The 27,766-nt window shown below is 44.3% G+C and overlaps 1 protein-coding gene across 1 annotated transcript in view; it reads right to left on the bottom strand.

Moving 5' to 3' along the window:
• Nucleotides 1-27,766, bottom strand: part of LOC123995652 (ras-related and estrogen-regulated growth inhibitor-like) — a 46,785-nt gene that overhangs the window by 5,477 nt on the left and 13,542 nt on the right. Inside the window, exon 3 of the mRNA XM_046299301.1 lies at nt 1,004-1,060. Within this exon, the coding sequence (XP_046155257.1) occupies nt 1,004-1,060 (57 nt within the window). The remainder of the gene's footprint in view (nt 1-1,003; nt 1,061-27,766) is intronic.

Here is a 27,766-nt window from a genome sequence, read left to right as displayed (position 1 = left end):
CTATGAGCATATCTTAGACCATTGGTATTGGTAGGAGTATACTGTATGTATATATAGCATCTATAACATTGAAATGTCTGCATGCAATGAGGCTTGATGCCGATATCATGTTATTGCTTCCCATGCCAACAGTTGGGTCTGTGCCACTTCTAATGAGGCTGACTCTGCACATAGCATGCCATCGAACCATGAACCGGACAACCCCAATATTGTTCTAGCTTCAAGCAAAACATGCCACAATAGGCTTTTCCTGCCAATGACAGGATGTAGGCCTACTACATGACCCTCCCCTTGCACGGTCGCTGTGGTCAGTTAGCCTAAATATGAACCTGATTAGCCTGTGGCTACTATCAAATGCTACCGTCTACAGATCTAGATTGTAAGTCTTCTGTAGCCTTCCTGCAGTGAGTGAATTCCCTTAGATTAAGCGCTTAATTTCCACACACTGCAATGGGCACACCTTGACTTAGTCATAGTCAAACACATTTCTCTGGAAAAGTGTAAAACCGACGACTGGCGTGAATGAATGGTGCTTCGCCCTTCAACCTTAAACTTAAGGCATCGCCTCTCTACCTGTCTCATCATCACATAGCATTCGTAGCATTTTAAATCCCCGACCCAGGCTAGGGTTGTGATGTAGTTTTGCTTTAAACAAAAACCAGAGAGGTCAGGCCTGACTTAAAAGGCATATTGTCAGGAAATTAATCTGTATGATGTGTGGAGGAGCTATGGGGGGAAATATATTACCCCACGGGGAGTGATTATTATTATTATTATTTTGGTTGCTATCTTGATATGATAAATCGCAGAGATAGAAGGCTTTGACCAACGCAGCACAGCCATCTCTGGATCAAAACAGCCTTTGAGGTCAGATAAAGCCTTTGATACCCAAAATCATAGGGAGAGTGCTTTACTTGCTGCACAAAACACACTGAGACTAGTGTTGTGCAGGTTCTTTTCAATGCTGCCTAGGATAGCAGGATGAGTAGTTTGGGTGTCTTACCAAGCGTTGGGTCATACTCCCAGATGAAACGTCTGGTCAGAAACCTCACCACTAGAGCTGTAGAGAGAGGGATAGATGGGAGGGAGGAAGAGAGAGAGAGAGAGAGAGAGAGAGAGAGAGAGAGAGAGAGAGAGAGAGAGAGAGAGAGAGAGAGAGAGAGAGAGAGAGAGAGAGAGAGAGAGAGAGAGAGAGAGAGAGATTAACATACTGCGCTGTAATCAAATTCGTTCAATTAACTTAAATATAGAGCAAGCAAAAACATGAAGATAGGATTATGTCTTGACAGACAGAGATAATCAGTTTGGGTGGGATGGAACACTCTCCCCACTCAGTATCAGATGCACAGAGTGCTCATCTGATTACGCAACAATTTCTTCAGTTCAGAGGAACAACAACCTCGCTCTGATATGCACATCTAATCAGAGCCACTTACAAGCAGGAATATATTAGAGAGATGATTGTAGGCCTGAAAGGGACCATGTGCATACAGATACAGCAGCATGTCATCTGAATGCAAATATGTATTAGTTGTCTGAATTGTTTTACATCCTCAAATGCCGTGTGTTTCAGAGACTCAGCCTGCTAGACCAAACATCTCTTCCCCAAATATCTAATGACCATTCACCCCTATCTTTACCATATAGAGTCACTTTGTGTCTTTGTTGTCATAATTGTGAAAAGCCATTTTATCCAATGATAGTCATTCCCATAGAAATGGAATAGAACACTACACTCTAAAAAATGCTGGGTTGTTTGGATGACTCAATTGCTGGGTTGCAGGCATTAGGACACTTAGTTGGGTTGTTTTCTTTAATAACTGTTATTGATGCTGGGTGCTGGGTTATTGATGCTGGGTTATTGAGATATGACCCAGTGGGTCAGATCAGAAGACTGGAGGGGTGGCTTAGTAGGGGTGTGTTTTTCAGATAATTATTTTTGGCCACCCGTGAGAGTAAATGTGAATCTGTTCTGTTGTATTGTTATCACATGTTAAGGTTGAACACTGATACCTTTGTGGCTTAAATGAGGATTACAAGTGTTTGAGTTCCTAAAGAGCCTATGCATTTCCCAATGTTGGGATAACACATATCCTAATGTTGCATCTCAATGTTGTGATATGTAAATAACAATGTTGTGAAATGTATATTAGAATATGTAATGTGCAAAAATATTCACGATTTTTTTGTATTTTCAGTGTACAAATTTAACATGAAAAGGAATTACATTTGCTCTCACGTGTGTCCAAAAATAACTAACTATCTGAAAGCCACGCCCCTAATAGGCCATGCCTCCTGAATATAACCTATGGACTACATAAAAAAATCCCTAGCTGCTAACCCAGCGTGTCTGTCCAATATTTACCCAGCGCCGGGCTACCAAATAACCCAGCCTTTTTTAGCGTGTAGAACGGTAGCGCTATCGGAAGGTAGAGTCCCAGTTCAAATGATGAAATAACCTTATGTGCCACGGGTTTGGAACACTGACCTCCTGTCCTTATTGTAGAATGATAAGCCCATTGGCTGTAGTCGCTGTAGCCACTTCCCTGTGGTTTAGAAGAGTGTTGTCTTACAAAGGTAAAAACCGCTTCAGAGGACGATTAGGTTTCTACCTATGATTAATCCCGCTCCTCACTTCAGTTGGAAAATACTTTAAATGATTGATGTGTTATGGCTGCGCAATAAATGATCGTCATAAAAGTTCAGCAACGCCATTCCTCTCTTTATTAGGCTACTGAAGGGCTGTTGATTGTGATCTGATACTTTAAGTGCATGTAGGGCCTTTATTTGACATGAAGGGAGATAAAATACATGTTGTAGAAGTGTGTTATTTATAGTGTTACCATTTGTCAGTTGATAGTCGAGTAACTCCAAGTAAATACAATAACCGGGGACACTGCAGACCTAATTGCCATTCAATTAGGTTGAGATGTGACGATCAAATCAAAATCAAATCAAACTTTGTCACATTCGCCAAATACAACCGGTGTAGACCTTTACAGTGAAATGCTGACTTATAAGCCCGTAACCAACAATGTCGTTTTAAGAAAAATACGTGTTAAGTAAAAAATATGAAATAAAAGTAACAAATAATTAAAGAGCAGCAGTAAAATAACAATGGTGAAGCTATATACAGGGGGTACCGGTACATAGTCAATGTGGGGGGGGCACCGGTTAGTCGAGGTAATTTAGGTAATATGTACATGTAGGTAGAGTGAAAGTGACTATGCATAGATAATAAACAGATAGTAGTAGCAGCGTAAAAGGGCAGGGTGGGGGTCAATGCAAATATTCTGGGTAGCCATTTGATTAGCTGTTCAGGAGTCTTATGGCTTGGAGGTAGAAGCTGTTGAGAGCATTTTGGTCCTAGACTTGGCTCTCTGTTAATGCTTGCTGTGTGGTAGCAGAGACAACAGTCTATGACTAGGGTGGCTTTAGGGCCTTCCTCTGACACTGCCTGGTGTAGAGGTCCTGGATGTCAGGAAGCTTGGCCCCAGTGATGTATTGGGCAGTACATAATATATAATAAGAACTTGGTAATTCCATCTAATATGTTATCTATGTAATAGGTATTCAAAGAATTAAAGAAAAGTGTTTTCCACGAGTACGAGTACCCATCCAAATAAAAAGTAGCCAGGCGGCCCCCGACCAGGGTTCAAAATGTTTTTCCGAAGGAGCTCTATTTTGGTAGCCTCTGGTACATTCTAATGCCTTGAGTCTGTATACACTACCCAGCTGATTAGCCAATGACAGCCGCTAATGGAAAACACTGCTCCAAATCACAGCAAGCTTTCAAATCTGTCAACTTGATGTCCACTTAGTCAAAACAGTTAGGGACAGTTCTAAATTTACTGGAGTGGTCCAAAATAGGGGAGGGTGGCAGGTAGCCTAGCGGTTAGAGCGGTGGGCCAGCAACTGAACGGTTGTTGGTTTGAGTACCCGACCCGTCAAGGTGAAAAATCTGTCTGTGTCCTTGAGCCCGGCACTTAACCCTAATTTGCTCCAGGGGCACTGTACTACGATGGCTGACCCTGTAAAACAACACATTTCATGCATCTTAAATTGCCAAGCTTTGTGGAGGGTTGTGTGTTTTTTTTTTAAATATTGTGCACAGGGGAGGCTAGTATGTTTTTCCCCCCCTGGTTTACATGAGCTCTTTTGCAGGCTTTACTATATCACTTTATTCCATCCAAGCCACATTTCCTCATTTGCTCCTCCCCGATATCAAGGTGTTCTGGTATTTCCCTTTATGCACTATGCTTTTCCGCACGCTAACTTTTACTATACCACAGATCAATATTGCCCACTAGTCTGTCTATCCTGCCTCCTATCCACCATTCACAGTGATATTGGTAGGTGGATCATTTGTACAGATCTGCAATAGGCTAACTAGCCATCACACCCCACGTAAAAGTATTTAACCAATTTTCAATATGAATCCACAACAACAAATAGGTATAGCTGATAGGCAGCGGAGATGCCAGGTGCATCATTGCGCATGAAGAACAGTGAAGACATGAGACACGCAGCTCAAACAGCTCCCCTATTGATCTTGTTTAGGGACAATATAATTATCATACCTAGACTAGCCTACAACACCACAATACAATGAATAATTGCATTATTGTTCTCAAGTGAGTACAAAATTCTACTCTAGGCAGCAGTGACAATTGTCATTTGAACGAATGCACAAAAGCCCTGTGATTTGAACGTGTCATTCTATTTGGATCAGTTGTGGGTCTCGTCTGGACAGTCTGTCTGTTACTGAGATGCGCTGTCTGTGGCCACATATGCTCCTGTCAGGCCCAGTTGTTCAGAAAAGCGCTTTTGCCTCCTCTCCAATTCGAAAGGCTATTCCTCGCACATCTACAATCTAACACTTCAATATATCATAAATATTTGTCATTGAACCTTTAAACTGTGTTAGCTTTTATGGGACATAAACACAACCAGTCACAATGTTATAATGTAATTAGGCTACTTAAAAAAATCTCCTGTAGGCCAGCCATGCGCACGTCCGTCCAAATTATAATTCCAGCATCCTCAAAATGGCTTGACATTAACCGTGTTTCCATTCAACCTTTTTATGCAAGTAAAGTATTTTGCACTTTTTTTCTCATATCATGGGAAAGAACGCATTTTATTAGGCTAGATGAAATACACTATGATGGATGTCACAGGGTGGGGATCGTGATCACGATTTCCGTAGCCAATGTGATGAGCGAGACCTTTAAAACAGGACATTCACAAGGCTGCAGGGCCAGACGGATTGCCAGGGCGTGTACTCCGAGCATGCGCTGACCAACTGGCAAGTGTCTTCGCTGACATTTTCAATCTCTCCCTGACGGAGTCTGTAATACCAACATGTTTCAAGCAGACCACCATAGTCCCTGTGCCCAAGAAAACTAAGGTAACCTGCCTAAATGACTACCGACCCGCAGGACTCACGGCTGTGGCCATGAAGTGCTTTGAAAGGCTGGTCATAGCTCACATCAACACCATTATCCCAGAAATCCTAGACCCACTCCAATTTGTATACTGGTCCAACAGATCCACAGATGATGCAATCTCTATTGCACTCCACACTGCCCTTTCCACCTGGACAAAAGGAACACCTATGTGAGAATGCTATTCATTGACTACAGCTCAGCATTCAACACCATAGTGCCCTCAAAGCTCATCACTAAGCTAAGGACCATGGGACTAAACACCTCCCTCTGCAACTGGATCCTGGACTTCCTGACGGGCCACTCCCAGGTGGTAAGGGTAGGTAACAACACATCCACCATGCAGATCCTCAACACAGGTGCCACTCAGGGGTGCGTGCTCAGTCCCCGCCTGTACTTCCTGTTCACTCATGACTGCATGGCCAGGCACGACTACAACACATTCATCAAGATGGCCAATGACACCACAACAGTGGTAGGCCTGATCACAGACAACGATGAGACAGCCTATTGGGAGGAGGTCAGAGACCTGGCCGTGTGGTGCTAGGACAACAACCTCTACCTCAACGTGATTAAGACAAAGGAGATGATTGTGGACTACAGGAAAAAGAGGATGGAGCACACCCACATTCTCATCGACAGGGCTGTAGTGGAGCAGGTTGAGAGCTTCAAGTTCCTTGTTGTCCACATCACCAACAAACTATCCTGGCCCAAACACACTAACTAAGACAGCCGTGAAGAGGGCACGACAAAGCCTATTCCCCCTCAGGAGACTGAAAAGCCTGGACCATCGAGAGCACCCTGACTGGTTGCATCACTGCCTGGTATGGAAACTGCTCGGCCTCCGACCGCAAGTCACTACAGAGGGTAGTGCGTACGGCCCAGGACTTCACTGGGGCCAAACTTCCTGCCATCCAGGATCTCTATACCAGGCGGTGTCAGAGGAAGGACCTAAAGCCACCCTAGTCATAGACTGTTCTCTCTGCTACCGCACGGCAAGCGGTACCGGAGCACCAAGTCTAGGTCCAAAAGGTTTTTTAACAGCCTCTACCCCCAAGCCATAAGACTCCTGAACAGCTAATCAAAAGGCTACCCAGACCCCTCTTTTACGCTGCTACTACTCTCTGTTTATTATCTATGCATAGTCACTTTAACGATACCTACATGTACATATTACCTCAATTACCTCAACTAACCGGTGCCCCCACACATGGACTCTGTATCGGTACCCCCGGTACAGAGTCAATGGTAGGTATATATAGCCTTGCTATTGTTATTTTACAGCTGCTCTTTAATTATTTGTTACTTTTATTTTCTATTTTTTTTACTTAACACTTATTTTTAAGGCATTGTTGGTCAAGGGCTTTTAAGTAAGCATTTCACTGTGAGGTCTGCTCCTGTTGTATTTGGCATGTATAACACAACATTTGATTTGATGATGATCGATGCTTGGCAGCCGTTTGAATACAGAAAATGAAAATGGAAATTAACCGCAAAAGTTTTTCTTATGTGCACTACGTATTTACGCACACAGACTTCAATTTGGAAATGCCACTCTGATGGGGGAATATGTGCATATTGTTTTTATGTATATTTTACAATTCTCACGTAAAAATCTGTCGCCAATTGGATGGAAGCCTTGCCACAGGCACCCTAAACACTCTCGCAAGTGCGCTACCCCAGTGTCACTTTAATTATACCTGCCCATCATGATTCACCAGCAGCCCCAAATGTCTAAAGAATAAGCTACAGACCAGCCAAAACAAGCTTGTATGGAATTGTACTTAAACTCCCCCCAGCATACTCATCTGGAGGCTGACCATTTTAAGCAGCTAGCCTGGCTATCTGTGGGACAAAAAGAGAAGTATTACTTCAACTTGTTCTGGTCCACGTAATTATCACAGACTCAGCCTCCAGGTACCTTATTTGTTAGGGATGTCCACCAGCACAATACCGGAGCCAGAGACTCTAATTTTCACTATTTTAAATGTAAGAGTATCTGGTAAAAACACATTTGTATACACGGGTACTGTTGAGTGGAACAAACTACCACAGAAAATCAAAACCATACCAACCATAACCCCCTTTAAGAAGCATGTCAAAAGCTAATGTGTGAACAGTATAACCTTTTAATTTGTCTGTATCTCTGTAATGTGTCTATGTAATTGAATATGTATCAATGTGGAAATTAGTCCCCAACTTCATTGTGCAATCCCAGTCACTTTTAAAACGTTGTATACTGTGTGTGTATATATATATATATATATATATATATATATATATATATATATATATATATATATATATATATATATATATATATATATATATATATATATATATATATATATGTGTGTGTTATTTTAACTGACAAATATAATTTCCCTCTAGCTGATCATTGTCTGCAGCCTGCTCTGATCGTAGTGTATGCCTAATGAAACAGACAGGGTGTCACGTTCTGACCATAGTTCTTTTGTGTTTTCTTTGTTTTAGTGTTGGTCAGGACGTGAGCTGAGTGGGCATTCTATGTTGGGTGTCTAGTTTTCCCTTTTCTATGTTTGGCCTGATATGGTTCTCAATCAGAGGCAGGTGTTAGTCATTGTCTCTGATTGGGAACCATATTCAGGTAGCCTGTTTTGTGTTGGGTTTTGTGGGTGGTTGTCTTCTGTCTTTGTGTCTATGTACCAGATAGGACTGTTTTGTTTTTGCACATTTGTTGTTTTGGTATTTTGTAGTGTTCACGTTTATGGTCTTTATTAAACATGTTGAACTCTAACCACGCTGCGCTTTGGTCCGATCCTTCGTCCACAGAAGAAAGCCGTTACACAGGGAGAGTGAGCTTGTCTGTAGTGGTCGGCAAACCCTCAACCTTCTGGCTCGTATCCCTGTGAGGCATCGACTGTGCCACAAAAGCATGCTGAAGTTGCAAAGTCGATATCCACATTTCTAAACGTTGCTACAGTTGTTGTTATTTGTGGTCGTAAACATTATTATGACTTAATTCTATGAGGAGGGAGGGTGTTCAATGTTTTTTTACAGTACAAGGGGAGGGTGAAAATATGTTTCATGTTGGGGAGGGGGGGGGGCATTTATTTTTTACGACACCTTCAACTGTCCCTCATTTATTTATTCTTTTTCTACCACACCACCAGCAGGGCTCTCGCCGCCCACCTTCCCACAATCCCCTGCACATTTCTCTGCGTGCCCTTGTTGAAAATTAATGGGGGCAGAAATTCTCCTGACAAATTTGTTGGTGTTGAAAACCCACTGTAAGGCGAAGGTCTCAAGGGTTCAATGGGAGAATGGCGGCAGGCAGTAAAATGCAAGTGTTTTTGCAAGTGCCACGGTTCGTGATGCTCACTCCAGTGAGTGGCCCCGCTGGCTCCGTGCTTGAGGCGCCAAAATATTAAATTAGCTGTAATCTTGAGTGGCTGCCACACATTGTTGACCAATGTGCAGAGTTAATCTTGTCAAACAATGTTTTAACGACAACATTCGAGGTGATAACAACCGGGACTACTGGTCTCTCCATGCGGTAGGTGCATTTTCTCGTGGTTCAATTGCCGTTTACTGCGGGCCGTCTAAGTGCCTTCAGACTCATGACGCCACCCTCACTGTGCAGAACCGCAAACCTGGCTTACTGCAGTCTGATTTGCATTAAACAGGCCACACGCTCCCACTGTGCTTCCTCGGTGATACCGTTATCTATAACCGTTAATTTAGCGTCACACACCAACGTGTGGTCTGTCTGCCGGTAGCCATACCCCCTGGAACTCTGCGGTGGGTGGGCCCATGGTTTCCTTTCTCCTCTCCTTTCCTTTCCCTTGCCTGGGCCTCACTCGCGCCCTCATTAGCGTTTCAGACCAAACGACAGGTACAAACAGGCTTTTCCCCTTGCTTTTCCATTAGCCCCCAAAAAGCCTAACTTGTAATCCAGGGCACCCACCCGTGGTCCCGCCAGCACAGAGCCACAGGATCTCATAATGTACTGTACATGGAGAAAGGTTACAAAGCCCTGCATTATTCAGGATCTGATCTCACCCCTACCAGGCACTCAATCAGAACCCAATGCCCTCAGTTGCATAGTGATGAAGCAAAGTCTTGAAATATTGCTTGGATATGTACAGCTACTCAGGCACTCCCATCCACAGCCAACAGGTTGCATTGTTGCTAGCATGATGTTGCTGAGGCATTAAAGGGTTGTTTGTTCTGTATGTATATGCATGCCTTGCATCACTTGCCTCCCTACCAGGTTGTGATTTATTGCGTAAGTGGCACTGCTCTTCTCTCTGTGGCTGTCTTGTGCCTGAGTGACTTCAAATGGGCCCAGATGGCCTACTTGAGTCTCAGAGGGTATCGGTTTTCTTCCTGTCAAGCGACAGAGCCCCTGCTTTTGAAAGGGGGATAATAGAAAGGCTATTATGTTGAGGTTGAGTGTCGCCGACACGCTTCTTTTAGCCCCTATAACTAAACTAGGAGTCAGTTATTTTGACCTACGAATGATTATTTGATATTTGTAGATGGTTAGTTACTTGAATATTAGGTTTCACTATTTGTCATTTCACGGGCATGAATTGTGGGACACTTTTGACTGACCATTTATTTTTATTCCCATATTTTCACTCCATTCCAAACTAAATTGTCCTCTCATTAGTTTCATCATGTTGAAGACAGTAAACAATCAACACATTATCAGTTGGTGGCGATTGTGTTACAGAAAGCAATACTGAAGCTTCCGACAAAGCCTTCCTTCATTAGTGAAAGCGCAGCCACATTGTGCCACGATGTAATACATCTACTGTATGTTTCACAAAAACTCTCAACGGTCACGTAATTGAGTGGTTCTTCACTAAATTGGGCTTTTCAATACCTTGTTCAACTTACTTCAGGCTCTGCTTGGAAGCAACACATTTTGCCACTGATGTGGTTAAGGTAAACTCAGACAGCAGCTAGAGTCATGCAGCTAGCAATCAACGCAGAGCACAAGATCATTTGTCATTTTAAAACAGCAGGTAGCCAGAGATGTCCAACTAGGCTACAGACACATTCTTCTTCTCTTGTTCGCCTGAAATTCCCCCGGGGAGCGTCTAGGTCAAAGTAATTGTGCCTTTTAGCACTTGGGATTCCAGGTAGAAAGAACAAGCAATGGAGTGTGAAGACTTGTTCGAGGTAAGATACCATATCTGAAGTCCGTACTGTTCAAATTGAACCAGACTCAAAATGCTCAAAAGGCTTCGGATGAATTCCTAGAAAAGTCGAGCTTTTACAGACAATGTGCTTCCATTAGAGCGCCTTTCAAAGCAAGAGTGTGTCACTGTAAATGTCTCTCATCAAGTCCTAGTCTAAAACCACAAGCTTAATGAAAAACATGGTGCAGGGCTCAAAAACACAATAATGGCTACTTCGCTCTTTTCCTGCCAGGCTGTGATTCAGTAGATGATAAAGCTCTTATAAACCGGCATTTTATTAGCACAGGCCATGGGGAAAAGAGCTTAATCCTCCCCATCTGAATGTTGCGGCGGCTGCTACACAATATCTAGTCACTATTCGTCCGACACACTGACTACTAGATCAATAGCCGCTGAGGAGCGAGGACTGTGGACTGTTACATCTGGGCTGTCGTTAAGATCAATGGCTGAGCCTTGGGAAAGAAGATGATCACGGCAGATTTCACAATAAAACTGAAAAACAAAACAAGCCCAGACTTGTTTGAGAATTCACCCAACATGTCGTCTCGGGCAGTGATCAAAAAAGAAATGACCAGTTTTTATAACATGGGCCAAAGCGTCAGAGTAGGAGTGCTAGGATAAAGGTCCCCTCTGTCCCATGTAATCTTATTCATTATCATCTAAAGGGCTAAACTGATCGTAGATCAGCACTCCTACTCCACGGGCCCAAGACAAACAGAGAGAGGAGGACCTCTAAGTTTAAGTTTGCTGTCCCGTGTCAACATAGCAACCATGGGAAGTGATTAGCAACAGGTTCCTTTTGTCTCGGGTTGAACTAATTGCCTTTGTAACATCAGAGGGAGAATGTCCATCTGATAACAAACAAAGCAGAAGCAATTAGCAGCTCCCAAGACTTTGTTCTAGACCAGTGTCAGTGTTACTTATTGAACAGGTCCCTATTGATTCCACCACAGCCACCAAACAGACACCCCACAGCCCCAGGGTTCCAGCTCCGTTCAAAATACACACACACACACACACACACACACACACACACACACACACACACACACACACACACACACACACACACACACACACACACACACACACACACACACACACACACACACACACACACACACACACACACACACACACACACACACACACACACACACACATATATATATATAACCTTTATTTAACTAGGCAAGTCAGTTAAGAACAAATTCTTATTTACAATGACGGCCTAGGAACAGTGGGTTAACTGCCTTGTCTGGTGGGTAGTCTACACTAGCTTGGTTTTACCAGGCTAAGCCGCCACAGTATAAGTATTTACAATTAATTTCGCCCCTCTGTGTTTGAGATGAATCTTTCATTCAGTTCTTGATGTTTTAGGACTACAGAGCTGTCATGCTTGTTGCAGGTCCACATGGGACACTGCTTTGTCAGGGTTTACATTGACTGGCCTGGCGCTGAGATCCAATCAAAGTTGAAGTAAGTCATTAACTGGAGTGACTGTCTGGGTAGTTTTAATAGCATCCCTCTACCCAGCATCCAATATATATACATCTTATAATGAACTCCTCCACAAAATAAACGATGTTCCTCAATTCAGCTATATAAAACCCACATCAAATGTGTTCAGAAAAGCAATTTCAAAATGTATGCGGTCATCACCATGGAAACAAATGTATTCTTTAGCACTACTGCCGACTGTATGGAATGTGAAAAAGAAAACTCACTGGTTACAGTGCAGGTCCAATGCGTCATGCACTTCATGTTGCCGCCCCGTGACATTCCATCCGCCTTTCATGTGACAAATGGATTTCTAGATCAATTATGGCTAGGGTTGCATGTAGGCCGGGCCCCGTAGATCTTACAGCGATCCCCATGACGATTGATTGCTGTTGTCCAGCAGATCTGCCCTACAGAGGAACCAGGGCTGGTGGAAATCAAATAACTGTCGATTTAGTACGAGGTGTAACAGGGGAGGTGTGCTTTTTCATACACACTTGTTCTCCCATTGTCCAATCCCATCGCACCAGTCATCTGTCTTTGACAGTACGGGCAGTGCCAAAAGTCTGTTTGAGTTGGAATAGCCCGTTAAATCAAATATGATCTGAAGAAAGTGCTCTCTTACTCTTGAGAAACTGCCTGTAGCTACAATTATATATTTCAGAGAAAAAGAGCAAAAAAATAAGATTTATCTTAAGTGTGTTCTGTCAAATATAGACTGGGCTCATTCAATTTGATCCTCTAAGAACTTACAAACCTAATGCCCACTGTGCGGATGATGATTACAACTACAGTATGCGAGCAGGCGTGTCACCAGCTTTGCAGAAAATATATGGTATGCAATGTGAAGGTAGAATTCAACTGTACAGGATACTGTAGAAATATTTCAATATGCGGTCTCAAGTTCATTTATCCTTTGAATGACACAAACCTGTACACTACCATTAAGCGCTGCATGTTTATGCTTCTATTTATAACACTTTGTGTTGTCTGCCTCTTCATATGCAGCTTGAGTTAAATGTAGCAGGCATTTTAACAAGGTGGATATAGTGAACTGGACTGACCTTTATATTGTAAAGAGCAGTTGGAAATCCATTAGTGGCACTCAAGGCTTGTTTCTTCATTCAATAGACAAATGATACTGTAATTGTGGGTAAATGGGCAACACACAGAGATACGCACAGCGATACAGTGACAGCTCGAGTTAGCAAGCCTTTTCCGACATCATAGACTGCAGGAGTCGGGACCGGCTCGAGCCATGCTGCTGCTGCTGCAAAAATACCCTGGTCACTTCCTGTGAACACGAGGTCATCGCTCTGTGTCAGTCTCAGCGTCCAGCGGAAGCTTTCCCAGAGCCCCTTTCACCGCCAGACGCTCTCTTGGGCATGTTTGTGTTTCCTGGGTAACAAGGCTCTCCAGAGACATTGATAAACAAGATTTGTAGGGACATCAACTACAGCGTTGCTAGATAAACGGAAATTGATACGCCAAGGGAACTTATAAAGTCGAGAGTCTCATCGGACAGAGACATGGCTGACTTCCACGATAGTCTACATCTTCACATCTTCGCCAAATATCGTTGATGGTTTGTAGCCCTAGTAAGAAGATCCTGGTTTGGATTATATTGTAAATCATTATTGCCAATTAACTGCAGTGGCCCTAGCTAGAGTTGTATTTGCATGAGTCAACACATCTCTTTTCCAGGACCTCTCTGCTCATCAGTGGGTATCATGTCCCTGGTTTTGTGATAAGAACGTGTACACTATAACTAATAGGAGCCCAAACAAATATAATGACGATGTGCTAATCCCCAAACAGTCAAACTCCAAAGAGATGAGAAATTAAGGTAGGTGATTGATATTTGATTAATCTCTCATTTCATACCATGCTAAATTAGTAGGCTTAATATTTACAGAAGAAGTGCCAATCCTATCAAGTGCAAACAACACACATTTGTTCATTACTAATTTGAGCTACAGTATGTCTCACTGAGTGACGCACTGCCTTCTCTGCCATTTCCCCAGACTCTGAAACCAATCATCTTCCAAAAACAGAGCTAATAAATGACCTCTGTTACTCCAAAGCGCTGCACAATCTCACAACACTAAGATAAGCAAATCCTCCCTTTCATTTAAAACCATCGTGAATCACAGAATGTCCCCCCTGAAAGCTGCAGCTGGGGAAAATGAATACTACCCATTAAATACCTGTGTGAGCAGCCTGCCTCCAAAACTGGCACATCATGTAAATGCCGTGTTTGTGAACACACACCAGTGATGTGTAGTCAATGTGTGTGTACAATCTAAAACAAAAAGCTGTTATGAAAAGCCAACTAAAAAGGAAATTATATATATTTTTTAAAAGACATCCTTTTTTGTTATCTAATGATGTTCTGTATGCTTCAAATCCCAAAATGTGCTAAAACTACATCAAAACCTCATAAAGGGGCCAGGGTATTCATGCCTTCCTTCCCATCCAAGGCGCCAGGGTATTCATGCCTTCCTTCCCATCCAAGGCGCCAGGGTATTCATGCCTTCCTTCCCATCCAAGGCGCCAGGGTATTCATGCCTTCCTTCCCATCCAAGGCGCCAGGGTATTCATGCCTTCCTTCCCAGGGTATTCATGCCTTCCTTCCCATCCAAGGCGCCAGGGTATTCATGCCTTCCTTCCCAGGGTATTCATGCCTTCCTTCCCCATCCAAGGCGCCAGGGTATTCATGCCTTCCTTCCCCATCCAAGGCGCCAGGGTATTCATGCCTTCCTTCCCCATCCAAGGCGCCAGGGTATTCATGCCTTCCTTCCCAGGGTATTCATGCCTTCCTTCCCATCCAAGGTGCCAGGGTATTCATGCCTTCCTTCCCAGGGTATTCATGCCTTCCTTCCCCATCCAAGGCGCCAGGGTATTCATGCCTTCCTTCCCCATCCAAGGCGCCAGGGTATTCATGCCTTCCTTCCCCATCCAAGGCGCCAGGGTATTCATGCCTTCCTTCCCAGGGTATTCATGCCTTCCTTCCCCATCCAAGGCGCCAGGGTATTCATGCCTTCCTTCCCAGGGTATTCATGCCTTCCTTCCCCATCCAAGGCGCCAGGGTATTCATGCCTTCCTTCCCCATCCAAGGCGCCAGGGTATTCATGCCTTCCTTCCCCATCCAAGGCGCCAGGGTATTCATGCCTTCCTTCCCAGGGTATTCATGCCTTCCTTCTCCATCCAAGGCGCCAGGGTATTCATGCCTTCCTTCCCATCCATTCAAATCATTGACGCGTGCGGCCGTTCCTGACATATTCTGCACGTGCGTATTGCCTAAACATGGTGTGTGGGTAAGCTTTGGCAGTGCCTACATACTTTACCACTCGCATCCCTTGAACTGAACAAAGCTAGATAGCTAGCAAAAAAAACACCTGACAAATGGACACTATTTTGCACCTCAAACTATTTGCCAAGTTGGATTTCTAAGGAAAACTATATATATTTCGGAGACGGAGACCAACACCTACGCTTCCTGACCTTCATCGGAGGAAGGGACAGAAAAATCCTCCAATCGAACGCACCACACTCGGCCTGACAGACACGGCAACCCGGAGCAGGCAGTCGATCACAGAGGAGAGGAATGTTTTACAACATTTTGGACAACAGTGTTCAAATGAAAGCCAGATCATTTTGTAACTTTTTTGGACATGCTCTTCAATGGGAGGATAGTCAATGACGAAAGTTTGGCTCTCTATCAACTGCAACCAGAACCTGACCAGTCTAGAAAATATAGCTTATACTGTGTGTACTGTAATAGAGCAGGCGTACACTATAGATAGATTTACACTACCTCTGTACTTTTCCGTATACAGTCTGAGGTCAGAGAAGAGGCAAAGATAAATCGTGCTATCGCTGCAATAGCTGGTGATTAGGCCTCAGGCTAAATCATTCCTGTTTGATCACAGCATGTAGACCTATTAAAGAAGTGCTTAATGCACAGAATGATGTTAATGTAGCCACGGGACATGAAAAATAACCATGCACTCTATTCAACCTGATACACGGCATCCCTTATTGTAGTATATACTGTATATCCTTAAATGGGTGTGTAATTACTCACTTGTTCAGTCAAATAGAACTCAGATCCTTTCAATACACCTTCATGGGCCTAAAGGACCATGGAGGTCAATGGAGATTGCTTTTGATTTTATTAAAACAGGTCGCTGTATAGGAAAGCTCTCACGTTTACTTTGAATGACTGGGAGATCCCCTGAAGGAGGGTCTGACCAGTGTCGCTCAACTTTGTACGTGTTCCAGCTCTTTATTACCATACAAACAATGGGGGCATGAGAAAAAGAGCCTTTCACTCCTGGCCCCTACGGCAACGTAAAGTAGGACACTTGGGAGAGTACGATTTCTCCCTTTTCTAAGGGCGCAAAAGGAGCAAGGTTTCTGATACTCCATTGAATCTCTAATCTGGCCAATGCACAATTGGGTTCTACTCGTATTCACCCTGGCTAACGTTTGTCCCAGGTGATTAAAGTACACATGATTTGACATTGTGTGAAATATTTGAGACGCATGAGTTGATCGGAGTTTGAATATTACCTGCGACACGGAGGTTACTAAACAGACGACTTCACAGGAAATGGATGGCTAGGAATGCAATTGTTTATTTATTTAAAAAAATACTTGAGCTTAGATATAAATTTTTGAACACTTAAAGAGAAAAGACCGAAAAAGAAAGTGGGTGTTCTACTGCTCAATTATTCCTAACTTTAACCAGATGTTTAGCCAAAAATAACCCTACTACGGATGATACATAATTGCATAATCCTATGATTTTGTCTTGTGTTACACTGGATTTAAAATACTTAAGTTCTGCATTGTGTTACGGACAACACCTGGAAACATTTAGTGATGTATTAAATCAGCTTAAAACATTTATCCAGAGGAGAGATCTGAACAGACCTTTCTGTCTACGAAATGACAGCATCTAATGACAGAGTGTAATCTATAACCTAAAAGGGTTCTATGGCTGTCCCCATAGGAGAACCCTTTAAATAAATACAAATTTTGGTTTGAGATAGAAGAACCCTTTTGGATCGAGGTACCCAAAAGAGTTCTACCTGGAAGCAAAAAGGGTTCTACTTATGGGGATAGCCGAAGGAACCTTTTGGAACCCTTTTTGTTTTTAGAGTGTATCATTGGAGTGTGTTGTGCCCACCTGAAGACAAGTATTAGAGTGTGTTGTGCCCACCTGAAGACAAGCATTAGAGTGTGTTGTGCCCACCTGAAGACAAGCATTAGAGTGTGTTGTGCCCACCTGAAGACAAGCATTAGAGTGTGTTGTGCCCACCTGAAGACAAGCATTAGAGTGTGTTGTGCCCACCTGAAGAAAAGCATTAGAGTGTGTTGTGCCCACCTGAAGACAAGCATTAGAGTGTGTTGTGCCCACCTGAAGACAAGCATTAGAGTGTGTTGTGTCCACCTGAAGACAAGCATTAGTGTGTTGTCTACCTGAAGACAAGCATTAGTGTGTTGTCTACGTGAAGACAAGCATTAGAGTGTGTTGTGCCCACCTGAAGACAAGCATTAGAGTGTGTTGTGCCCACTTGAAGACAAGCATTAGTGTGTTGTCTACCTGAAGACAAGCATTAAAGTGTGTTGTGCCCACCTGAAGACAAGCATTAGAGTGTGTTGTGCCTACCTGAAGACAAGCATTAGAGTGTGTTGAGCCCACCTGAAGACAAGCATTAGAGTGTGTTGTGCCCACCTGAAGACAAGCATTAGAGTGTGTTGAGCCCACCTGAAGACAAGCATTGGAGTGTGTTGTGCCCACCTGAAGACAAGCATTAGAGTGTGTTGTGCCCACCTGAAGACAAGCATTAGAGTGTGTTGTGCCCACCTGAAGACAAGCATTGGAGTGTGTTGTGCCCACCTGAAGACAAGCATTAAAGTGTGTTGTGCCCACCTGAAGACAAGCATTAGAGTGTGTTGTGTCCACCTGAAGACAAGCATTAGTGTGTTGTCTACCTGAAGACAAGCATTAAAGTGTGTTATGCCCACCTGAAGACAAGCATTCGAGTGTGTTGTGCCCACCTGAAGACAAGCATTAGTGTGTTGTCTACCTGAAGACAAGCATTAAAGTGTGCTGTGCCCACCTGAAGACAAGCATTAGAGTGTGTTGTGCCTACCTGAATACAAGCATTAGAGTGTGTTGTGCCCACCTGAAGACAAGCATTAGAGTGTGTTGTGCCCACCTGAAGACAAGCATTGGAGTGTGTTGTGCCCACCTGAAGACAAGCATTAGAGTGTGTTGTGCCCACCTGAAGACAAGCATTAGAGTGTGTTGTGCCCACCTGAATACAAGCATTAGAGTGTGTTGTGCCCACCTGAAGACAAGCATTAGAGTGTGTTGTGCCCACCTGAAGACAAGCATTAGAGTGTGTTGTGCCCACCTGAAGACAAGCATTAGAGTGTGTTGTGCCCACCTGAAGACAAGCATTAGAGTGTGTTGTGCCCACCTGAAGACAAGCATTAGAGTGTGTTGTGCCCACCTGAAGACAAGCATTAGAGTGTGTTGTGCCCACCTGAAGACAAGCATTAGAGTGTGTTGTGCCCACCTGAAGAAAAGCATTAGAGTGTGTTGTGCCCACCTGAAGACAAGCATTAGAGTGTGTTGTGCCCACCTGAAGACAAGCATTAGAGTGTGTTGTGTCCACCTGAAGACAAGCATTAGTGTGTTGTCTACCTGAAGACAAGCATTAGTGTGTTGTCTACGTGAAGACAAGCATTAGAGTGTGTTGTGCCCACCTGAAGACAAGCATTCGAGTGTGTTGTGCCCACTTGAAGACAAGCATTAGTGTGTTGTGCCCACCTGAAGACAAGCATTAAAGTGTGTTGTGCCCACCTGAAGACAAGCATTAGAGTGTGTTGTGCCCACCTGAAGACAAGCATTAGAGTGTGTTGTGCCCACCTGAAGACAAGCATTAGAGTGTGTTGTGCCCACCTGAAGACAAGCATTAGAGTGTGTTGTGCCCACCTGAAGACAAGCATTAGAGTGTGTTGTGCCCACCTGAAGACAAGCATTAGAGTGTGTTGTGCCCACCTGAAGACAAGCATTAGAGTGTGTTGTGCCCACCTGAAGACAAGCATTAGAGTGTGTTGTGCCCACCTGAAGACAAGCATTGGAGTGTGTTGTGCCCACCTGAAGACAAGCATTAGAGTGTGTTGTGCCCACCTGAAGACAAGCATTAGAGTGTGTTGTGCCCACCTGAATACAAGCATTAGAGTGTGTTGTGCCCACCTGAAGACAAGCATTAAAGTGGGTTGTGCCCACCTGAAGACAAGCATTAGAGTGTGTTGTGCCCACCTGAAGACAAGCATTAGAGTGTGTTGTGCCCACCTGAAGACAAGCATTGGAGTGTGTGGTGCCCACCTGAAGACAAGCATTAGAGTGTGTTGTGCCCACCTGAAGACAAGCATTGGAGTGTGTTGTGCCCACCTGAAGACAAGCATTAGAGTGTGTTGTGCCCACCTGAAGTCAAGCATTAGAGTGTGTTGTGCCCACCTGAAGACAAGCATTGGAGTGTGTTGTGCCCACCTGAAGACAAGCATTAAAGTGTGTTGTGCCCACCTGAAGACAAGCATTAGAGTGTGTTGTGCCCACCTGAATACAAGCATTAGAGTGTGTTGTGCCCACCTGAAGACAAGCATTAAAGTGTGTTGTGCCCACCTGAAGACAAGCATTAGAGTGTGTTGTGCCCACCTGAATACAAGCATTAGAGTGTGTTGTGCCCACCTGAAGACAAGCATTAAAGTGTGTTGTGCCCACCTGAAGACAAGCATTAAAGTGTGTTGTGCCCACCTGAAGACAAGCATTAGAGTGTGTTGTGCCCACCTGAATACAAGCATTAGAGTGTGTTGTGCCCACCTGAAGACAAGCATTAAAGTGTGTTGTGCCCACCTGAAGACAAGCATTAGAGTGTGTTGTGCCCACCTGAATACAAGCATTAGAGTGTGTTGTGCCCACCTGAAGACAAGCATTAGAGTGTGTTGTGTCCACCTGAAGACAAGCATTAGTGTGTTGTCTACCTGAAGACAAGCATTAAAGTGTGTTATGCCCACCTGAAGACAAGCATTAGAGTGTGTTGTGCCCACCTGAAGACAAGCATTAAAGTGTGTTGTGCCCACCTGAAGACAAGCATTAGAGTGTGTTGTGCCCACCTGAATACAAGCATTAGAGTGTGTTGTGCCCACCTGAAGACAAGCATTAGAGTGTGTTGTGCCCACCTGAAGACAAGCATTAGAGTGTGTTGTGCCCACCTGAAGACAAGCATTAGAGTGTGTTGTGCCCACCTGAAGACAAGCATTAGAGTGTGTTGTGCCCACCTGAAGACAAGCATTAGAGTGTGTTGTGCCCACCTGAAGACAAGCATTAGAGTGTGTTGTGTCCACCTGAAGACAAGCATTAGTGTGTTGTCTACCTGAAGACAAGCATTAGAGTGTGTTGTGCCCACCTGAAGACAAGCATTAGAGTGGAGTGTGAAGTTGTGCCCACCTGAAGACAAGCATTAGAGTGTGTTGGGCCCACCTGAAGACAAGCATTAGAGTGTGTTGTGCCCACCTGAATACAAGCATTAGAGTGTGTTGTGCCCACCTGAAGACAAGCATTAGAGTGTGTTGTGTCCACCTGAAGACAAGCATTAGTGTGTTGTTTACCTGAAGACAAGCATTAAAGTGTGTTATGCCCACCTGAAGACAAGCATTAGAGTGTGTTGTGCCCACCTGAAGACAAGCATTCGAGTGTGTTGTGCCCACCTGAAGACAAGCATTAAAGTGTGTTGTGCCCACCTGAAGACAAGCATTAGAGTGTGTTGTGCCCACCTGAATACAAGCATTAGAGTGTGTTGTGCCCACCTGAAGACAAGCATTAAACTGTGTTGTGCCCACCTGAAGACAAGCATTAGAGTGTGTTGTGCCCACCTGAATACAAGCATTAGAGTGTGTTGTGCCCACCTGAAGACAAGCATTAGAGTGTGTTGTGTCCACCTGAAGACAAGCATTAGTGTGTTGTCTACCTGAAGACAAGCATTAAAGTGTGTTGTGCCCACCTGAAGACAAGCATTAAAGTGTGTTGTGCCCACCTGAAGACAAGCATTAGAGTGTGTTGTGCCCACCTGAAGACAAGCATTAGAGTGTGTTGTGCCCACCTGAAGACAAGCATTGAAGACAAGCATTAGAGTGTGTTGTGCCCACCTGAAGACAAGCATTAGAGTGTGTTGTGCCCACCTGAAGACAAGCATTAGAGTGTGAAGACAAGCATTAGAGTGTGTTGTGCCCACCTGAAGACAAGCATTAGAGTGTGTTGTGCCCACCTGAATACAAGCATTAGAGTGTGTTGTGCCCACCTGAAGACAAGCATTAAACTGTGTTGTGCCCACCTGAAGACAAGCATTAGTGTGTTGTGCCCACCTGAATACAAGCATTAGAGTGTGTTGTGCCCACCTGAAGACAAGCATTAGAGTGTGTTGTGTCCACCTGAAGACAAGCATTAGTGTGTTGTCTACCTGAAGACAAGCATTAAAGTGTGTTATGCCCACCTGAAGACAAGCATTAGAGTGTGTTGTGCCCACCTGAAGACAAGCATTAAAGTGTGTTGTGCCCACCTGAAGACAAGCATTAGAGTGTGTTGTGCCCACCTGAAGACAAGCATTAGAGTGTGTTGTGCCCACCTGAAGACAAGCATTAGAGTGTGTTGTGCCCACCTGAAGACAAGCATTAGAGTGTGTTGTGCCCACCTGAAGACAAGCATTAGAGTGTGTTGTGCCCACCTGAAGACAAGCATTAGAGTGTGTTGTGCCCACCTGAAGACAAGCATTAGAGTGTGTTGTGCCCACCTGAAGACAAGCATTAGAGTGTGTTGTGTCCACCTGAAGACAAGCATTAGTGTGTTGTCTACCTGAAGACAAGCATTAGAGTGTGTTGTGCCCACCTGAAGACAAGCATTGGAGTGTGTTGTGCCCACCTGAAGACAAGCATTAGAGTGTGTTGGGCCCACCTGAAGACAAGCATTAGAGTGTGTTGTGCCCACCTGAATACAAGCATTAGAGTGTGTTGTGCCCACCTGAAGACAAGCATTAGAGTGTGTTGTGTCCACCTGAAGACAAGCATTAGTGTGTTGTCTACCTGAAGACAAGCATTAAAGTGTGTTATGCCCACCTGAAGACAAGCATTCGAGTGTGTTGTGCCCACCTGAAGACAAGCATTAGAGTGTGTTGGGCCCACCTGAATACAAGCATTATAGTGTGTTGTGCCCACCTGAATACAAGCATTAGAGTGTGTTGTGCCCACCTGAAGACAAGCATTAGAGTGTGACAAGCATTAGAGTGTGTTGTGTCCACCTGAAGACAAGCATTAGTGTGTTGTCTACCTGAAGACAATCATTAAAGTGTGTTATGCCCACATGAAGACAAGCATTCGAGTGTGTTGTGCCCACCTGAAGACAAGCATTAGTGTGTTGTCTACCTGAAGACAAGCATTAAAGTGTGTTGTGCCCACCTGAAGACAAGCATTAGAGTGTGTTGTGCCTACCTGAAGACAAGCATTAGAGTGTGTTGTGCCCACCTGAAGAGAAGCATTAGAGTGTGTTGGGCCCACCTGAATACAAGCATTATAGTGTGTTGTGCCCACCTGAAGACAAGCATTAGAGTGTGTTGTGTCCACCTGAAGACAAGCATTAGTGTGTTGTCTACCTGAAGACAAGCATTAAAGTGTGTTATGCCCACCTGAAGACAAGCATTCGAGTGTGTTGTGCCCACCTGAAGACAAGCATTAGTGTGTTGTCTACCTGAAGACAAGCATTAAAGTGTGTTGTGCCCACCTGAAGACAAGCATTAGAGTGTGTTGTGCCTACCTGAATACAAGCATTAGAGTGTGTTGTGCCCACCTGAAGACAAGCATTAGAGTGTGTTGTGCCCACCTGAAGACAAGCATTGGAGTGTGTTGTGCCCACCTGAAGACAAGCATTAGAGTGTGTTGTGCCCACCTGAAGACAAGCATTAGAGTGTGTTGTGCCCACCTGAATACAAGCATTAGAGTGTGTTGTGCCCACCTGAAGACAAGCATTAGAGTGTGTTGTGTCCACCTGAAGACAAGCATTAGTGTGTTGTCTACCTGAAGACAAGCATTAAAGTGTGTTGTGCCCACCTAAAGACAAGCATTAGAGTGTGTTGTGTCCACCTGAAGACAAGCATTAGAGTGTGTTGGGCCCACCTGAAGACAAGCATTGGAGTGTGTGGTGCCCAACTGAAGACAAGCATTGGAGTGTGTTGTGCCCACCTGAAGACAAGCATTGGAGTGTGTGGTGCCCACCTGAAGACAAGCATTAGAGCGTGTTGTGCCCACCTGAAAACAAGCATTAGAGTGTGTTGTGCCCACCTGAAGACAAGCATTAGAGTGTGTTGTGCCCACCTGAAGACAAGCATTAGAGTGTGTTGTGCCCACCTGAATAAAAGCATTAGAGTGTGTTGTGCCCACCTGAAGACAAGCATTAGAGTGTGTTGTGTCCACCTGAAGACAAGCATTAGTGTGTTGTCTACCTGAAGACAATCATTAAAGTGTGTTATGCCCACCTGAAGACAAGCATTCGAGTGTGTTGTGCCCACCTGAAGACAAGCATTAGTGTGTTGTCTACCTGAAGACAAGCATTAAAGTGTGTTGTGCCCACCTGAAGACAAGCATTAGAGTGTGTTGTGCCTACCTGAAGACAAGCATTAGAGTGTGTTGTGCCCACCTGAAGAGAAGCATTAGAGTGTGTTGGGCCCACCTGAATACAAGCATTATAGTGTGTTGTGCCCACCTGAAGACAAGCATTAGAGTGTGTTGTGTCCACCTGAAGACAAGCATTAGTGTGTTGTCTACCTGAAGACAAGCATTAAAGTGTGTTGTGCCCACCTGAAGACAAGCATTAGAGTGTGTTGTGTCCACCTGAAGACAAGCATTAGAGTGTGTTGGGCCCACCTGAAGACAAGCATTGGAGTGTGTGGTGCCCACCTGAAGACAAGCATTGGAGTGTGTTGTGCCCACCTGAAGACAAGCATTGGAGTGTGTGGTGCCCACCTGAAGACAAGCATTAGAGTGTGCTGTGCCCACCTGAAGACAAGCATTAGAGTGTATTGTGCCCACCTGAATACAAGCATTAGAGTGTGTTGTGCCCACCTGAAGACAAGCATTCGAGTGTGTTGTGCCCACCTGAAGAGAAGCATTAGAGTGTGTTGTGCCCCCCTGAAGACAAGCATTAGAGTGTGTTGTGTCCACCTGAAGACAAGCATTAGTGTGTTGTCTACCTGAAGACAAGCATTAAAGTGTGTTGTGCCCACCTGAAGACAAGCATTAGAGTGTGTTGTGTCCACCTGAAGACAAGCATTAGAGTGTGTTGGGCCCACCTGAATACAAGCATTAGAGTGTGTTGTGCCCACCTGAAGACAAGCATTAGAGTGTGTTGTGTTCACCTGAAGACAAGCATTAGTGTGTTGTCTACCTGAAGACAAGCATTAGAGTGTGTTGTGCCCACCTGAAGACAAGCATTAGAGTGTGTTGTGCCCACCTGAAGACAAGCATTAGTGTGTTGTGCCCACCTGAAGACAAGCATTAGAGTGTGTTGGGCCCACCTGAAGACAAGCATTGGAGTGTGTGGTGCCCACCTGAAGACAAGCATTGGAGTGTGTTGTGCCCACCTGAAGACAAGCATTAGAGTGTGTTGTGCCCACCTGAAGACAAGCATTAGAGTGTGTTGTGCCCACCTGAAGACAAGCATTAGAGTGTGTTGTGTCCACCTGAAGACAAGTATTAGAGTGTGTGTAGTGTGTTATTGAGAGGGTGTACAGATCCACTTAGGAACTCAGCCATTCACAGCCACTCAATTTGCCAAAAGCGTGCCACAGGAAAACAAATACATTTACTCAAGCATTTCCTCACAAGCCCTGCGTCTTTAAAAAGCAAAAGAAAGCAACAAGAAAATGCTTAATAGATCCACCATTACATTTTAAAAGCCGTCCTACTCTCCCGAGACACAGCTGGGAAGGCTGTTAAAAGTGAGCGAAATGCTAATGATGACTCACTCGCCACTAAGGAGACCAGCGGCATAGAGAACTCGTGACGAACTGGAGGCAAGCAAGGCGAGGGAGTAAGGAGTGGGTAGACCTACGTACGTATGGACAAATAGTCTGGGAGAGCATTTTAGTGCATGGCCTAAAATTACATACATAAATAGGTTAATAAATAAATAAATCATGTACAAAAAGCCCATCTTCCTGCGACGCAATTGCGCCAGAGAGAGAGCGAGAGAGAGAGAGAGAGAGAGAGAGAGAGAGAGAGAGAGAGAGAGAGAGAGAGAGAGAGAGAGAGAGAGAGAGAGAGAGAGAGAGAGAGAGAGAGAGAGAGAGAGAGAGAGAGACGAATAGGAGTGAGATGAGTGGGTTCAGTGGAAGTGTGTGTGAATGCTGAGGTAGACGGAAGAAAAGCAAGGTCTTTTGACAGCTCAAATAGATGTAAGTGTCGAGGACATCCTGTTCCACTGTGAGGTCAAAATGATGCTCTGGGGTGTAGATAATACGTTCAGAGAGAGGGAGAGAGAGAGAGAGAGAGAGAGAGAGAGAGAGAGAGGGAGAGAGAGAGAGAGAGAGAGAGAGAGAGGAGAGAGAGAGAGAGAGAGAGAGAGAGAGAGAGAGAGAGAGAGGGAGAGAGAGAGAGAGCAAAAGGGAGGAAGGGAAGAGGAGAGGAGATGCTGTTGGAATTGTCGATGCAACATGTGTGCCAATATGTGGCAAGCATACATATACTGTAAGCCTGGTTTATACCTGCTACTAACCATTAGTCCTGATCTTGTCCACATTCTGATTGTGCTCACATTTTTTGGACAGGTGTAGACGATTAAAATACACGTTGTGATCAGATCTTCCTAAGCAGGCAGACACACCTACACACACACGCACACGCACACGCACACGCACACGCGCACATCTGTATCACCTGGCCACACTTATTGTATCTTTCCCCTCTCAGTTTCTTAACACTCCAGCACTGTATAGAAACAACGCCCAACAGGCTGACTACCCTCATTTCGCCTGTCTAACCCGAAATCATTTCCCATCACTCCTCATTTACGCTTCTTTTCTTTGGCCCATTTTCTCTCGCCAAATCAATCTCTTACCAGGACCAATGACGGATGGTAATGTTAGCTGGCTCGGCTCAGTCCCTTTACTTAACGAGGAGAAATAGGTGACAGAAGAGGCACTGGCGGTCTGTGTTCGAGTCATACAGTACAGTCTTTTGGTTTTACTTGCTTACCAAAGGAATAGCAGGATGCTGTTTCCTAAGATTTAGACATACATTTCTTTTGAGCTCTCGCCAGCAGGAAGGCCATTTGCAAGCCCTCACGACACCTGCGAAGCTAAACAAGTAGCTACATAATTAATAACTGACAATGCAATGTCTTACGTTATTCATGGAGGGCCTTAAAAAGCCATAGCATGCGAATAACATCTTCATTCGCCTGCAAAGTATATCTAGCCTTACAGCATGTAACCTGAATATTACTCCCTCAGTCTGGAAAATAGGCTACTGTATAATATTTACTCCCTGTTATGTGTCTATGCTACAAATCGCTATGGCTGTAAATCAACAGAACAGGAGAGGTGTGAGTGGGTCCGAAATACCAGAACTTCCTATGAAATGTTTTTCACATTCTAAAAGCTTATGTAGCATTGTCTGTCTGAACTCAAGTTACCTGTGGAGTCAATCGGTGTATCACATTTGTAGGACTACTGTAAATCTCAATCCTTTAGCAACAACACTCCTTGAGATACAATTTACTTACAGTACTTAGGGCACTCTGTGTTTGTATGAACTGTGTAGGGTTTAGGGGGTTTTCCAAGTGAGATAAAGACCACTTGACCAAATGATGAAGCGATGGTTGGACATTTAAAAACAAACATAAATAATGCATTCATTTGCTTTGTTTTTCAGGGTTCTGGAAAACACACAATTTAATAAACAGACCAGCTTACCAACTTCCCACATTTCCCATAACCACCCTCTGATCTCTTTTAGCCCCTAAATCTAAATGCCTAGATAACATACTGGATGCACAAGTCGCATAAACACATTACATGGATCAGCATTTCGGGCGGCAGCGTAGCCTAGTGGTTAGAGCGTTGGACTAGTAACCGGTAGGTTGCAAGTTCAAACCCTCGAGCTGACAAGGTACAAATCTGTCGTTCTGCCCCTGAACAGGCAGTTAACCCACTGTTCCTAGGCCATCATTGAAAATAAGAATTTGTTCTTAACTGACTTGCCTAGTTAAATAAAGGTTAAAAAAATATATATTTAAAAAATTGCACTGTAGCTGTGCCAACACGTATGGGGTACATATCACTGAAAACCTTGAAGGAACTTGGCTCGCCTCTCGATTTTAGAAGTATGCCCGAAACTTCTAATCACGCCTGTCTTTCTAAGAGACACCTGTAAGCCTCTCCGAGGTTCTCATCTCAGGAATGGAAATTCCAGCAATGATTGGTAATTAGTGCACCTGTGCAGTGGAATAATGTCCATGATGAATCACAGCTTATACCCACAGGGCCACTGTGCCATCCTAAATAT

Source organism: Oncorhynchus gorbuscha, linkage group LG14, assembly GCF_021184085.1.
Source record: "Oncorhynchus gorbuscha isolate QuinsamMale2020 ecotype Even-year linkage group LG14, OgorEven_v1.0, whole genome shotgun sequence".
In the NCBI taxonomy this organism is placed as follows: Eukaryota; Metazoa; Chordata; class Actinopteri; order Salmoniformes; family Salmonidae; genus Oncorhynchus; species Oncorhynchus gorbuscha.
The sequence above is the reverse complement of the archived record's forward strand: the minus strand, read 5'-3'. Positions and strand labels throughout refer to the sequence as shown.